The sequence below is a fragment of the Sebastes umbrosus genome, chromosome 6, assembly GCF_015220745.1.
Source record: "Sebastes umbrosus isolate fSebUmb1 chromosome 6, fSebUmb1.pri, whole genome shotgun sequence".
NCBI classification, from domain to species: Eukaryota; Metazoa; Chordata; class Actinopteri; order Perciformes; family Sebastidae; genus Sebastes; species Sebastes umbrosus.
The window spans coordinates 7,559,201-7,576,350 of record NC_051274.1 but is presented as its reverse complement, the minus strand read 5'-3'; the positions used below and the strand labels follow the sequence as shown (position 1 = coordinate 7,576,350).

The following is a 17,150-nucleotide window of genomic DNA, read 5'->3' as shown; positions in this document are numbered from 1 at the left end:
ATCACATTCATTCTTCCTTCCAAGTTTTGGTGATTTTATGCCAGTTATTTCTCAATGGGACTTTTCTCCTGTGCCTATATAGCTACATCTTTTGTAATCCACCTTTTGGTCAATGCCAGTTTGGTTGAACTTTTGGTTCCAGCACCAGTTGTAAAAAAGGCTACATGTTATTAGGTGATGGGGTTAGGTGATGGGTTGAAGCAGAGCACAAATATAAATCACTTTAAAAAGCTATACAAAAAAGACATTTTTGGGAGGTATATGGCTGAGGAAAGAGTTGTGTTAAGGGTTGGTTTATATCTACTTTTTAACTCTGGATGGATATGTGGGTTGTAAATAAACTGAGATGCTGTTCGTATATTTAATTTGGATGTAAATAAATCTGGGATAGTTTATATATTATATTATATTGTCATTCTATGATATATGAGTTATGAGAGGAGAAGTGAGAAAGGGGGTAGGGAAATATAAGTTTTAGTTCTACCTACTCCTTTTCGGACACTATTACTCTTGCTTTGTTTGTTATTATTTTGTATCTGTTTTTATTTATTTTTATGTTCGAAATAAAGTTCATTCATTCATTCATTCATTACTGTAGCTCTCCTGGTTTTTGGCGTCACTGCCTGAATATCTCTCCATCCAGTTGTAAGATGGTGGAGTGCTGCTTAGTTTCCTTTAAGCTCAGGTTTTTTACAAGCTCTTGTCTTGTTGTCACTCTTTGGGGGAAATTTGAAGCGTGATTAAAATATAATTAGCTTAATGATAAATTATGAAGAAAAAAAAAGATTGAGTTTAAACTTTTATCATATAGAAATTAATTGGAATGCAAAAATCATAAAACAAACATAGAGCAACACTTTTCTTAGATGTGCAAAGTGAGTGTTTATTACTTTTATTCTTTAATCCAAGTTTTGACAGATTGTAAGTGCATGATCAAAAAACCCTGAACAAGAGTGTTTGTTATCACATTCATTCTTCCTTCCAAGTTTTGGTCATTCTATGTCAGTTATTTCTCAATGGGACTTTTCTCCTGTGCTCTATATAGCTACACCTTTCTGTAATCCACGTTTTGGTCAATGCCAGTTTGGTTGAACTTTTGGTTCCAGCACCAGTTGTATATAAGGCTACATGTTATTACTGTAATAAACCAATAACTCACTAATTCTAGTTTGTAAAGGATCACAAGCCCAAATTATTAGGAGCCACTGGTCCGATCTTTAACAATGCATTGTGTTATAGATTTATCATGTGTTTATTTTTTTTAAGGTGAAATCTTCAACTGAAAAGTACCAGTAACTATAACTGTCAGATACACAAAATGGCATAAAAAGTAGGCAACAATATTTACAAAATATTTCAGTAAATACATGTAACTCCGTTTTTTTTTTACAACCTCTTGCTTGTTTTCACTCTTCTGGGGGAATTTGAAGCGTGATTAAAATATAATTATGAAGAAAAATAAATAAATGATTGATTTAAAACTTTTATCATATAGAAATGAATTGGAATGCAAAAATCATAAAACAAACATAGAACAACACTTTTCTTAGATGTGCAAAGAGTGTTCAATGTTTATTACTTTTATTCTTTAATCCAAGTTTTGATAGATTGAAAGTGCATGATCAAAAAAACCTGAACAAGAGTGTTTGTTATCACATTCATTCTTCCTTCCAAGTTTTGGTCACTTCTATGCCAGTTATTTCTCAATGGGACTTTTCTCCTGTGCCTATATAGCTACACCTTTCTGTAATCCACGTTTTGGTCAATGCCAGTTTGGTTGAACTTTAGGTTTCAGCACCAGTTGTATAAGACTACATGTTATTAGGTGATGGGGTTAGGTGATTGGTTGAAGCGGAGCACAAATATAAATCACTTTAAAAAGCTATACAAAAAATATATTTTTGGGAGGTATATGGTTGAGGAAGAGTTGTGTTAAGGGTTGGTTTACATCTATTTTTTAACTCCGGATGGCTATGTGGGTTGTAAATAAACTTGAGATGCTGTTCGTATATTTAATTTGGGATGTAAATAAATCTGGGATAGATTATATATTATATTATATTGTCATTCTATGATATATGAGTTATTAGAGGAGAAGTGAGGAAGGGGGTAGGGAAATATGAGTTTTACTTCTACCTACTCCTTTTCCGACACTATTACTCTTGCTTTGTTTGTTATTATTTTTTATCTGTTTTTATGTTCGAAATAAAGTTCATTCATTCATTCATTCATTACTGTAACTCTCCTGGTTTTTGGCGTCACTGCCCTGAATATCTCTCCATCCAGTTGTATAAGATGGTGGAGTGCTGCTTGGTTTTCCTGTATGAATACTGAAGATTTAAAACTTTTATCATATAGAAATTAATTGGAATGCAAAAATCATAAAACAACACTTTTCTTAGATGTGCAAAGTGAGTGTTTATTACTTTAACTCTTTATTCCAAGTTTTGACAGATTGTAAGTGCATGATCAAAAAAACCTGAACAAGAGTGTTTGTTATCACATTCATTCTTCCTTCCAAGTTTTGGTCACTTCTATGCCAGTTATTTCTCAATGGGACTTTTCTCCTGTGCCTATATAGCTACACCTTTCTGTAATCCACGTTTTGGTCAATGCCAGTTTGGTTGAACTTTTGGTTTCAGCACCAGTTGTATAAAAGGCTTCATGTTATTACTGTAACTCTCCTGTTTTTGTCCGGTAGTATGAGATGGTGGAGTGCTTGCTTGGCTTCCTGTATGAATACTTAATGCAAACCACGTGGTGTGAAAGCAGACTGCAGCTTCTTTTGTTCAAATCAATCAAACCGGAGTCAGACGAGCAGAGAAGAGAGCTGCTGAATCAGGAAATCACCGGTACATTTATTTACTCTCAGCTTGGGGAAATTACTAAAGAACATTTTCTTCTTTTTTTTTTTTACGAAATCACAGATCTTGTGTACTAAACTTAAAAACGTGTCAAGTCGAGAAAATGTGTAAAAAGTTTAGTCTGTAGCATCCTTTATCCTTTCATGTGTCGTTAGTTGTCTTTATTTAGAGGAGATCATGTTAGCTTACAGGAGCGAGGTTAGCTTCAGGAACACGAGCACTAAACATATTTATGCACAAAACAAGTTTATCTCAGCCTGGCTTTCCGAGGATCTCCTCTATATTTATATATAACATACAACAATGTTCGTGCTTGGTTTGTGTAGCGGCTAACTAACTTCACATGTTGTGCGTTAGCACGTCAGCTAGCGTTGCTAACCAACCAGCCGTTATGTGAACAAAGAACAGCTAGCTGCTGCTTAGCCTAATGAAGCTAGCAGCTAGCAGCTAGCAGCTAGCACCGGCAACTTTAACACGTCTTAGTTTGTTGTTGCTTTTAGTTTCCACTGGCTGCTGATTAGACAGACTCTGAAGAAGGTAATCTGAGAAAACCGGCCAATTGTTCGGTGTTTTAATGGCTGATACATCTCAATAGAGGTAACGTTAACCGGGCTAGTTAACGTTACTTGGATCACGTTATTATCATCGTTAACTTCTGTTCACGTTGAGACCGTTTAGGCGAGGCGAGTTTATTTATATAGCACATTTCATACTCAAAGGCAATTCAAAGTGCTTTACATATAAAAGAGCACAAAGTGCACAAGATAAAAACGAATAAAAGAATATAAAAGTATAATAAAAGCAATCAAAAGACAGTAAAGTGCAGCATTTGATCAATTAAGAAAAGCGTCTGAGAACAGTTTTTGGGCTTGAGTTTAGATTTAGCGCATCTTTGATCTCATCTGTAAGTTTGTTCCTCAGTTGAAGTTACTGAAGTTAAAGACACACAGTACTGTAGCTGTGTGTGTGTGTGTGTGGTTACAGACAGTAAAGTCTGAATTGTTCTCTTAAAGTTTGTGAAGTTAATTTAACTAAAAGCAAAAGTGTGAAAGTTATTGCCTTACATCTGTTGGCTTCATTTATTTATTTTTATAAAACCTACAAAATATCACAAATGGCCTCTTGTCTGTGTGTATGGCATTGTGAGAGTGGTAAAGTACTATTTGTGAGTGTTCATGTTATTTTCTTTTAGCATCTGGTCTCGATCCAGTCTGAAATGTAAAGCCATTAATTGAGTCACTTAATATTAATAATATTATATTATATTATAATAAGAGTCACCGTTTCACAACTTGCTCGTGAGTTCATTAATAGCTTGTGTCTGTAGTATTCAATATGTTACAGATTTTATATAATATTTCTTTTCACGTTGCACATCTTCATTGTTGCATATCAAAGACATTTGTCATTGTCTCACTGCGTTGTGCCATTCTTCAAAAATGAAGGATTGTGTAATTCATACTTTGCACACATGCAGTCCTACTTGAACAATTATCTAATTGTTTTATGTTACATTATATAATATATCTTAATTTGCCTTGTTCTTAATATTTTTCTTTTTCTTTTCTTTGTGGTCCCTGTAAGATTTCAGTTATAGTCTGAATTATACATTGTCGTTACTCGCTGTATAAACTGACCGCTGCTTCTTTCCCCCACTAACAGCTTCAGATTTAAAATGCCACGCAAGAAGGTGACAGATGTCTCAGGGAATGGTGGGATGAAAAAGAAGAGGGCCAGCGGCAAAAGGAAAGAGAGAGACTTCAGTAGTGACGATGAGTTTGACTATGAACAGGAGAACAACAAGAAACCTGGCAAGCCTGCTGCCAAGTCTGGTCTCCAGCCTGTCACTGTGGCAGACGACGTCAAAGAGAAAATTGTGGGTTTGAGGCATCGTCTGAACACTATAATCAATTAGTTTTAAGAAAACTACCAGGATTATTGAAGTAGTACCTCAGCAATAGATGTGCATTCCATAATCTGCAGTATTGTTTTCCTCCTCCTGTAACAGTGTGACCCGTAGCATGGAATTTAGTTTTCTTCAACATGTTTTATCTGCTTTCCGATAAAAGGGAATGTTCTCTACAGGAAGAGTTTTCGTGTACACTTCGTGTCTACCAGAAGCTTACTTAAGTCCACAGTGTCTATAAGGATGGATTCTTTACATATGATTGCAGAAGGATAGTTACTTGCAGTATATTGACAAAAAAATCCTATAGTTCATCAGTAATTTGGTTTAAAGTTCAGAAAAATAAACCATACAAAAGGACATGTCTTCAAACTTTGTAATCAGCATGACAAAAGTGTTTTTTCCCCAAATGCCAGAATGTTTAATCAAATCTCAGATGCTGGGATCCAGCTACAGATGATGAACTGATTTGCTTTCTGAGTTTAGGCAACAACATACAATTTTTGTTTATGTCATTGATCTTATTGTGTCTTTTCTACAGAAACTTGAGTGCTCAAAGGTTAAAGGTCAACTGCTCATCTTTGGCGCAACCAACTGGGATTTGATTGGAAGAAAGGAGGTGCCCAAACAACAAGGTAGAATATTTTTTATATCAAATAGCTGGATCGGGTCTACAGCAGTAGAGTCCCTGTACAGAAACCAAAACCTGTGCTCATTGACAACCCTCGCTGTAGTCCTAGACGCTGCACAGAGGTACTGGGAGGACGGGCAAACCGCTGTTAGTCAAGAAATAGATCTAGCTGATATCTAAACTTATAAAGTTGTAATTTTTACATATCCGTTGGTGTACAGATTCAACAAACTAGATAATTATTGAACTTTAGAGGAGTTGGATGTATTTTTTAACCTTGGACAGATCCAGGCTAGTTGTTTCCCCTCGATTCCAGTCTCTATACTAAGCTAACCATGTCCTGACTCCAGCTCTGTACTTTACACAAACATGATATTGATATTCATCTCACTCTCAGAAAGAAAGAGAACAAGTATATTTCCCTAGATATTGACAGGTTGCTTTTATGTAACTTGGAACAGGATGATTCACACTGAACATCTTGTTAATCACAACCAGTCAATACCTTGTTAGACTTCACACTCCTTCCTGAAAATGAGTCTACACAGGTGTATACCATACCAGGTGAATAGTTGGCTATAGATCTGTTCAAGAGAGAGTGTGATGTAACTAATAACTTTACTTTTACTAGTTTACTAATAAATTACTTTCACCCAAGGATCCCAATCTTCATGTGGTCCTCACTACGTTGTGATACAGTGTAGTGAATATTTACCTCCTACAGTGAGAGTTTTGGTAATGCCTGTATGAAGTTTAAGGACAAAATGCGAGGGTTTTGATTTGATGTACGGGTTCCCTGCTCTCTCCCTGACCCCTCACCGTGTTGTACAGCCCTCCCGAATCAATAAAGGATTGATCGGGTTTCCCAGTGCGTCTACAGTAGAGAATGAAATGACGACCACATGTTAGGTATACATGTGTCTCTTTGTTTGGGATGCACGAGCCACATACGGGTTAAAGCCAGTGAGATCCCATTAATTGATTGTGACAGTAATGTCTATTCATATGCATGCATGTTGTGCGCTGCCCCCCTGCAGCAGGCCACTGATGCCTGGGGCGGGCTGTGCTCTGCTTGTTCCATCCCTGCCTCTCCACTCTGGTACACACTGATAAATCTGCTTTGTTGAGACTGAAGGGGGGGTAGGGGGTGTCAGCAGGAGCCGCTGCAGAGACAAAGACATCTCTAGATGGGCGAGATGCTGCGCCTACCAGAGTACTGAAAACACATTCAAATAATTATTTTGTAGTGCTCTTACATATATATATATATATCTATATATATATATATATATATATATATATATATATATATATATATATATATATATATATAGATATAATATATAATCTATATATATATATATCTATATATATATATATATATCTATATATAGATCTATATATAGTATATATATATCTTATATATATATATCTATATATATATATTATATATAGATCTATATATATATCTATATATATATATAGATATATCTATATATATATATACTTATATTATATATATATATCTATATATATCCATATATATCTATAATATATATCTATATATATATATATATATATCTATAATCTATATCTATATCTATATATAATATATATCTATATCTATCTATCTATCTATCTATCTATCTATCTATCTATCTATCTAATCTATCTATATATATATATATATCTATAATATATAGATATTATATATATATCTATATATATATAGATATATATATATAATTTGGGTATTTTTAGCACTTCTTGTGGAAGTGTAGCAGCAGTTTGTCTTGAATTGAACCGCCTCCAATGAAAATGTATGGAGACTAGGACGCTAATGTTGAGGGTTTTATTTTTTTAACAGATATCCAACACTCACATCCATCATTTATTGCCAGCTGCAGTGTTTGTGCAAAACAGGCAACTTAGTTCCCAGTTCACCTGTCCGGGATAGTTACTGTAGAAGCCTCTAATATTGCGTGGATAGTTGTGGACAATTACAGCCGCTTTCCCAGTAAGTCTCCACCACATCATTTAGTTTAGCTGCGAGGTTGTCAGCTGTGCGTCTGACTCTTGTCAGCCCGGCGTAACGTTAGCGAGATAGACCGTGTGTGTGACGACGGTGAATATGAAGTTATCTGTAACGTTATAGCTGTGAACGTAGCAGTGTAGTGTGTGTACAGTTTATTTGTAGGTGAATAAATGCTACAACACCTCAAGACCCAAGCCAAGTTCACGTGTCTTGTCTGACACCTGCTAATTAAAGTGAAAGGGGTCAGCCCCGAAACTAGCAACAATCCAGCTCAGGCTCACTTCTGAGTTTTGCTCAGCTTTTAATTAAATTTTTAATATTTATTTTAACCGTTTAACTGTTGGCATTAATCAGTCAAAATTATTATTATTATTATTATTATTATTATTGTCAGTCAAACGGTTAATTATTAACATCCCTAATGCAGACTGTATCTTTCTTGTGATTTCTCTTTTTTTTTTTAATCTTAGTGATCTAACTTGGTTCAAGTAACCAACAGATTTAACAATAACACACTCATCACAGTACTATTGAAATGAAGAGTGATGAGCGGTCAAAGAACAAAATAGGAGGAAGGAAATAACATGGGACAGGTGTTAACAGATAATCAGGTTTTGATGTGTGGTCTTTTGTGTGTTTCCAGCTGCTTTCCGCAACCTGGGCCAGAATCTGTGGGGTCCTCACCGCTACGGCTGTCTGAATGATGTTCAGGTTAGCTGTGTGGTGTCTGGTCCCTGTGCTGCACACAGTCTCCTCATGACCGCTGAGGGCAAGCTGTGGAGCTGGGGTAAGTAACGTGATGATCTCCCTGCTAAACATAGTGTAAGCCACACCCCCAAAACTTTATGAGTTGATACACAGAAAATACAGCTGTGATTACTGACTGTAAGGAAGTGGATATGTAAACAGGTTTGTGTCAGTGTTTTGGGTCTAGAGTGGAAGGAGTTATCCATCATTGAGCTCTTGGTTTCTGACTTCCACAGGTCGTAATGACAAAGGTCAGCTGGGTCACGGAGACACCAAGCGTCTGGAGGCTCCCAAGATAATCGAGGCCCTGGCGGATCAAGTGATTGTTGCTGCAGCCTGTGGACGCAATCACACTCTGGCCCTCACAGGTAGGCTGAACCATAATGTGCGTTCTCATCTTTGTTTTCATTTCCAGCCAAAAACTACAGTAGCTGATTTCAGTGATTTAGTTCCCTTTTTTAATTGGTCATCTGTTGTAGTCATTGGTTGGAATGGAAACCAGCATACTCTGGGCTCATAATAGTTCAACACAAAATTTGTTAGAACGTATTGGACATTAATGGGAGTTTTCCAAAAATAATGTCATCCAGTTTTCATTGATCTGTATTTTGAAAGTGTATTGTAAACAACAGTAGACGCAATGTGAGAGCTGGTACATGCTGCTCTGTTTGCTGATGTCATTCTTTCTCCTCAGAGGATGGGACTGCATACTCTTTTGGTGAGAACAAGCTGGGCCAGCTTGGCCAAGGCAACCAGACCGATGCAGTTCTCAGCCCAGCACCGGTAAGCTATCACTTTCACACTTTGCATACTCTGTAGAGCCAACGAAACAGATGGACTCATACAGATACATTCAGTAATATGTGATATATTATATTTCTGCTGCTTATTTCAGTTCACATTGTTATGAAATACAAATCATATGACAGGAAAGAATGAAATATGCCAAAGGCTGTATATTCAGATGAATACAGAGTGCATCAGGGGGAGAGCTTCTGGGTATTGTCACTGACATAAATAGCATTGTAAAATCAAACTTTTACAAAAGTAGACTATAGTAATTCAGTGACCTTTTGAGATGCTTCATAGGCAGCATGTCAGTGTGCCTTCTTTATAGTCTTCCTTCTCTCTCGCTCCCTCTAGATTTCCTACAATGGCCAGCCCCTGGTGAAGGTGGCTTGCGGTGCTGAATTCAGCATGGTTGTGGACTGCAAAGGAAACCTGTACTCCTTCGGCTGCCCGGAGTATGGACAACTGGGTATGCTCACAATGTGCAAACACATCTATTGTTTTTCATGTGACAGCTTTGTTTAAAGCGTTTTTGAGTAACTTAGTGATCAGTTAGACAAACGGGAGAATGTTTTTGCTTATAGCTGATGGAGGCCAATGTTGGAAGTTGACACCAGTTTTAAGAGTTTATCACAGATATATTGGTATCGGCGCCTGCTTATGTCAGCAGTAGAGAAATGTCAAAAATATGTGTGACGTCATTTAGAAACAGTGTCCCTTTGTCCACCAGAGAGCACTGGCAAGTTTATTTTCACTCTATTTTTTATGTGAAGTGTTTATGTTAAAGGGGACCTGTTATGTTTTTTTTTCAGGTGCATACTTTTATGTATTTTGGGTTTCTACTAGAACATGTTTACATGCTTTAAGTTTCAAGAAACGCTTGCAGCACCTCTTTTCTCTGTCTAAAACGCTCTGTTTGAGCTCCTGCCCCGCCCTCCCAAAAAGCCCAGTCTGCTCTGATTGGTCAGCTGGCCCACTTTTGTGATTGGTCAACCGAACCAAACTCTTCGGACTCCGCTCCAGCTCCGCTCTAACTAGCTTTGTTTGAGGGCCTGCCAAACTGGCCACTAGGCAAGTTTTATTTGGTGACATCACCACGTTATGGAAGACTTTTTAAATGCATAAAAAAAACTATATAACGCACTAAAGGAGAGGGGGAAAAGAACAAAAGCATAATAGGTCCCCTTAAAAATGTATCGACCTATATATAAAACTTTTAAAACTCAACACGACATTTGCATCGGCAGTATTGGATGGGTTATTCTGTATTATGTCTTGGAAATATTTGTATAATATTGAGCCATCATCTCTCATCGCAGGTCACAACAGTGATGGGAAGTTCATAGCTCGTGCCCAGCGCATCGAGTTTGATTGTGAGCTCATCGCTCGCCGCGTCGCCATCTTCATCGAGAAGTCCAAGGACGGCCAGATCATGCCCGTGCCCAACGTGGTGGTCCGAGATGTGGCCTGCGGGTCTAACCACACGGTGAGAAAGTACACTCATTAGTTTGATCAGAACCAAATCACATCATCATATACATAGTAGTCTTTCCATACATGACCTGTGATGGTTCTAACAGAGTTTACCATCTAAATGCCATTATCCTTTTACACTGAGCATTAAAACTAGTGTGTGGGTTTGCAGCTGGTGCTGGACTCTCAGAAGCGAGTGTTCAGCTGGGGTTTTGGCGGTTACGGGCGTCTGGGTCACACGGAGCAGAAGGACGAGATGGTTCCCCGACTTGTCAAACTGTTTGACTTTCCTGGACGGGGTGCCGCTCAGATCTCTACAGGCTACCAGTGTTCCTTCGCCATCAGTGAGATGGGTAAGAAGAGAGCACGTCGTGGTTGAAGAAGATTTCTGGACGCGGTGTCACTCAAATAGGCTCAGTTACATTGTTTAACTTTAAAAATGATCATATTTACAGCTATTTAACTTTGATTGCTGTTCAGGTAAAGACTTTAAATACTGAATAGCAAATGTTGAAGTCTCTATAAATGATGCTGTACTTGTAGATGTGTCTGATCAGTGTTGTTTTTGGCAGGTGGGCTGTTTTTCTGGGGGGTGACAAACACTTCTAGAGAGTCAACCATGTACCCCAAAGCTGTGCAGGATCTGTGTGGCTGGAAGATCCGCAGTGTGTCCTGTGGGTGAGTGCTGACTTTCTGGTTCGTTCCTCTCTCTGTGGCGTGGTGAGTGTTGACTCACATTTTATTGCCTTGCCCTAAAGGGAGATTTCACCAAGGGTCAAATATCTGAAATCAAAGGTCAAACCTTTGACCCTTGGCGTATCTGAAGATCTCAGTATGCTTCAAACTGAGTACAGTGTACTGAGTCACTCGGTTACACACAAGCCGATTGTGCCCTCATCAGTACAATGTATGTCATCACAAAGGGAAAGCGTTGGCAAGTGCTGATGGGGCTGGCTAGTGACTACTAATTTTCCCGTCCCAATCCCTTGCTCTACATTGATGTGCAGTAGTTTTTTTTCCCGTGTGGAGTTTGACTGAGTGTGTTTGTATTTAACAGGAAGAGCAGCATCATTATTGCTGCAGATGAGAGTACGATCAGCTGGGGCCCCTCGCCCACATTTGGAGAGCTGGTAAGACCTGATGCCTCTGTCAACACACTGTTGTTCATTACAAAATAATGGCACACTGTTTACAGATATTGAATACTGGCTGTGGCAATAGAGGCAGGAGCTCAGCTCTGATTGCATTTTGTCATTTGTCCTTCAGGGATATGGAGACAACAAACCGAAATCCTCCACCACCGCCCAGGAGGTCAAGACCTTGGATGGCGTCTACGTTGAGCAGGTAAATGGACACATCAGTCAAAGGTTCTGATCAGCTCCTAATGGGGGGAGGGGACTATTAATACATGATACACCACTTAGAGAATGAGCCATCCAAATTTGAAAGTGCAATGGTTCTCTCTCCTTTTTGGCCTTTCATGCACACTAAGGGTTGGAAATGAAACTTTTTCTAAAAAGGCTCACCTGAGTGGATATATCTGAACCAGGCTAAGACTCTACAGCCATGCTAGCAGCTCTGTACTTGCTTGGCCACATCGGTGCTTTAAGCTAAATGCTGTTGCAGCATGCCAACATGTTTGCAGTGACGATGCTTACATGCTGTTTTGGAGCAGGTATAATGTTTACCATGTTCACCATCTTACTTTAGCGTGTGAGCATGCTAATATTTGCTAATTAGCAGGAAACACAAAGTCCAGCTGAGGCTGATGGGAAGTAGTTCTTCAGGTATTTAGTCATGAACCAAAGTATTGGACACATTAAGACGTCCACCTGACGATGGGCGCTAGATGAAAAGTCAGAGGTCACCGAAGTTATTACAATTGATCCTGAGTGGAACATGAATGTCAATCCGTCAAATGTCGTGGCAATCCATCTGATGGTTGTTGAGAAAATATTGGTAATACCCCGACTTGTCCTCTGGCGCCACCGTGAGGTTAACATTTGGATTCTTTCTCTCAGCACCATGAATGTCAGTACAAACTCATCCAGTGGGTGTTGAGATATTTCAGTGTGATCTAGGGCGGCACAGTTAATCTAATATTAATCCCGATCACAATTTGGGCTTCCCACAATTAAAAGAACGTGATCGACAGCGATATTGACGTTTGATTTATGAATGTAGCACAACAACAAGTGAAAGCCGTGCTCTGTTTGTATATAAATGTGAAAGTGCAATAAAAATAATTTGTCCCTAAAATCAATGAATAATCATGATAAATAATCACAATCTCAATATTGATCAAAAAATAATCGTGATTATCATTGTGGTCATAATCGTGCAGCCCCAGCGTGATCTCACAAGTATCGCTCTGTGTAATGATCTCTCCGCTGTGACTCACTCTGCAGTCTTTCATCCCGCTCAAGCGTATTGCGTGGCAGAGAAACCAATCTGTGAAAATCAGGTTACTCATATCTGCACCGATTGCAGGAATCTGGTGTCTTGTTTACATGACGTTGAAGAAATCTGCTTAGTGGAGAGTTGGTCGATGAGAGAGGTTACTGAAGTTCATGTAAACATTCTGACTAAAACGTTTTAAACTTGAACTGTGTCTCCGTTCACCGTGCCCAGGACACATGCGCAAGTGGTCACGTCCACTTTGCCTTAACTTTATTTGCCGTCACATATCGAAAATTCACTTTGAGTTCAGTCTGTACACAACTTCAGACTTGAGCAGTAATATTGGTTTAAAAGGGACGTCTTTGTCCTTGATCTAATACACATGCTGTCTATTCTGACTGCTCTACACTAGTTCCCATGCAGGCATTGACTTCACTCAGCAGAAAAGTCTGTATTTCATTAGACCTGAGCTGCGGTTGAATAGTCCTTTTTGCTTAGGAAGGTTCCTAACGGAGTGAAATGACCCGGAAATATCTAAGTAGCGGTCATAATAAGAGCTGTTTGAATTCTCCAAATGCTGAGGAAAGATGTTGAAATGCTTCCTTTATTATCGCCTTTAGAATAGGATACACTGGACCATCCTTTACCAAAGGAAAACAGAGAATAACATCCCACAATTCCTTGCAGCCACAGCATATAAAGCGACGCACCATTCGGCCGTTCACAATAACAAACGATATGCTTATCTTGCATAATATTTTCATACAGTCATAGAGTCATAGAGCAAACTGTCAATTAACAAATAATCAACATAAATAATTAATAACAGAAGTTGGAAGAAGTATATGGTCCTACACCTTCTCCATAACTCGAACAATTAACTCAATATTTATCATATTCCTTTGTTTATTTCAATTCCAACCTTGGTAATGAAGTGATGTTTTCACCGGTTGTCCACGTTTAAGGTCAAATAATCCTTTATTTAACATCCGCCGCCGTCGCATCATAATTACGGAGCCTATAGTGAAAGTGCAGTCGGATTCTCTTAACACCGCGGTTGTCTTTTCCTAAGTCCTTCTGAATTCTCCTTCATGACCTTTTCCATCGAGGTCAAGGAGAAGTGGTTAGGAAGAGACATTAAGACGTCATTTTTTGACTTTTCGACCGCAGCCTTGGTGTCTGGTGGTGGAAGGTTGAAGCAGTAGATATATACTGGTCCTTTGGAAAAGAGTTACTGACTGACGTGTTGTCTTTGCAGGTGGTGATGGGCTACTGTCACTCTCTGGTGATCGCCAGACAGGAATCTGAGCAGGAACAGGAGAAACTGAAAAAGCTCCCCGAGTACAACCCCCGAACAATCTGATTGGGCCTCCAACAGCAACACCTCAACCTCTTTCACCCGGAGCAGAGACCAGCGATGCTCATCAGGAACACATGGCCTGTGTAGTCACTGCTGGTATACTAGTGGGACGGTTGAGTTCAGGGGGCGGGGGAGGCGCTCACAAGTCCGAAGGATATCCACACATCTCACCCACCAGCAAAAACTGGCTCTACACCAATTTGGACACTGAAATCAGAGAAAAACGGGACTGGAAGACAGCCAGCTCTCACAATGAACGGTCAAGATTATCTTCACTTCCCACCTCGAGCGAACCTGCAACAGTTTGCTCCGAGCACTTCACACCTAGTAGAGTCGTGCTTCCCAAAAAAAACACCTTTTCCATTTTGTAATACAGCCAAACATTCATGTCTTGTTCTGTTGTTGTTTTCTTTGTTGCAGTATATAAAATGATAAAGTTGTTTGTCACATTTACGGGTGCTACGATAGGACCCTCAGTCTTTTCCTACTGAGGGGTTTTCAAAGACCAATACTCCATATCTGTGCCTTTTTCTACGTGTATGTTCAGGATATGGAAGTGTTGTTTGTGTTGGTTCAGAGGCTCAGCCGATCACTCTGATTTAGCGCACATGGCAGTATGAGCAGGTGTGTGTGTGTGCAGCTGCCACAGATTACAATCAGGATTTGTTGAGTTAGTGCACTCCACTCGATGGTTACATTCCTTTTGTTATGTTCTTAAGTGTTTGCATCAAGGATGCACGCCTCAGTCCTTCCAAGACCACAGCGTCGTCGTAGATCTCGTCTTTGCTAATATTAACTATTCCAACGCTCAAAGCGGTTTCACAAGCAGGTCAGAACCTTTAGAACCGATAATGCACTGTCTCGAAATATATCAAGGTGTGCTGGAAATGAAGGCATGTTCTTGTTTTAAAAACAGCAGAGGTGTTTTCCTCCTACCTGTACTGCATTCTTTTTTATGGTGAAATTTCTCCGGGTTACTTTGTTTTTTCATTGAAATGGTTAAATAAAGATTCATGTGAATTGATTTGTCGTCTTCTCTTCTCCACATACTACTATATCTGTGCTATTTCCCTTAGTCTTAAAATCTCTTAAGCCACAATCAGTCATTTTAATATTTGTTTTAATGACAGTCAAAAACTATAGCCACCATGCTACGTCTTCCATGGTGCTGTTTCACCTCCAACTAAAATCTGTCCTGTAGCTGTGACACTCCCATTCGCTCACTGATCAATGCATATAAATGCTGTTTCATTCATCAGTTTCTAATTGAGCATTGACGTTCATGCTTCAAAATGGTCTTAACTTAAAGGACCAGTAATTAGATTTTTCAGCCACATTTCATGTTCTTTAGGAAACTGATAACTATGATTAAACACTCTTATTGTGGAGGGTTCACTCTATAAGAGCAAAGCATTCATATTGATCACATTTCTACTTATTGCATATTTAAAATGTCAGCTTATATCTTGCTGTTTGAAATCAACATGTGATTACTATTATCTCTAGTTTTTTACGGATGCCCCTCGTTGTATTCACTGTCCCCCTTTTCTGCTGTAATTCTGCAAATTTCCCTGCTGAGGGACTAATAAAGGATTATCTTAACTTCAAATGCAAAAGCTAAATAACATCTTGACCACTGGCTGTAGCCTCACTAACACTAAAATACAAACTGCAGTAAATCACGCACTATTTTCACCATGTGGAGACAGTTCTGTCCCCTGGACAAGTACATCACATGAAGAACCTCGAGTCTTGTACCGTCATTTTCAGCACCTATGAGACAGAACAATTCACGTTTCTCATACTGGACTTGAACGATTAACACGATCACAGCAGAGTTCCAAAACAAAACCGCGTGCTCGTACCGTTTCATTATTTCACACACTTCACTGAATAGATGTAATCTGTGCTCGATGTCTCAGATCTGAGCAGTCTGTAAAATCAAGCTCGACTCAGTAAAGCACACTGCAGCAGAGTTGAGTCTGTAGCTGCATCCCAAAGCTCTTAATTGCATCCCTGTTTCCCTCACTTGCGTCTTTTCCTTGCGTCTTAGTCCCTCCCACCAGGGAAGCATGGAGAGACGCAAGGAAACCATGCGAGGAGAGAGGAAACGAGGAAATACGATTTAAGCGACATGAGACGGTCGTTTCCTCTGAAGCGTCACGTGAAGCGACGTCCGTTTCTGATGACAGCAGCAGCTGATCACATCTGGATCAGCTGTCAGTCAGCTTTAACAGCTGTTTGTGTCTGAACTGTACTAGTACTAATAAAGACAAGTGCTCTTTATATTATTTATTCATTATTAGCATCTGTAGTTATTGATATTCTGATTGTGAGCTCATTATTTCATAACCCAGAATATGACTATGGTGTTTTTTGAACACTGGACATTATTTATTAGGCTAAAGGGAAAATGTAAATGATGTAACTCATATCAAACCCGACGTTCAGGAATTATCCGCCTCATGTAACTGAATGGAAATGAGGATAAATGATGTAAAAGATGTTTGTTGCTGACAGACAGACTCTCCTTCTCTTTCTGACTTTAATCGTTTCATTAATAAAAGTTTATGGGGGAAATAACAGATCATGAAAAGAAAAATCTTTCTAAAAAATGCAGAAAGTTATCTTGAATCCGTTTGTCAGGTTTTATAAACCCCTCTCAGTGTCAGGCTGCTTCACTGGCGGTGTGTGAAGCAGAGATACTGCAGGTCCTTCTGCTGCTGTTCAGAGCTTCAATTAACACAGATTATAACTAGATGGTGAATCAGAAGACAACTAAACTATAAAACGTTTAATCTGTGATCTGTTTCCACTCCGGTATGAAACTCCAACGATGTTGAGAGGTAAAGTTATCATATCAGTCTGATCGGCAGCAGCGTCCAATCAGTAACTGATATCCAATAAGGGGGCGTGTCGGTCGGTAAAAGACTTCCGTGGAGGAT

The 17,150-nt window shown here is 39.0% G+C and overlaps 1 protein-coding gene across 1 annotated transcript; it reads left to right on the top strand.

Moving 5' to 3' along the window:
* Nucleotides 1-2,662: 2,662 nt before the first annotated feature.
* On the top strand, nt 2,663-15,229 carry rcc2 (regulator of chromosome condensation 2). The gene is made up of 13 exons (XM_037772874.1): nt 2,663-2,852; nt 4,527-4,740; nt 5,312-5,405; nt 8,080-8,223; nt 8,420-8,551; nt 8,878-8,966; nt 9,327-9,441; nt 10,292-10,458; nt 10,618-10,798; nt 11,018-11,123; nt 11,503-11,575; nt 11,712-11,789; nt 14,104-15,229. The coding sequence occupies exons 2-13, from the start codon at nt 4,540-4,542 to the stop codon at nt 14,206-14,208; spliced, it is 1,485 nt and encodes a 494-aa protein (XP_037628802.1). The 5' UTR covers nt 2,663-2,852; nt 4,527-4,539; the 3' UTR covers nt 14,209-15,229.
* The last annotated feature ends 1,921 nt before the right edge of the window (nt 15,230-17,150 follow it).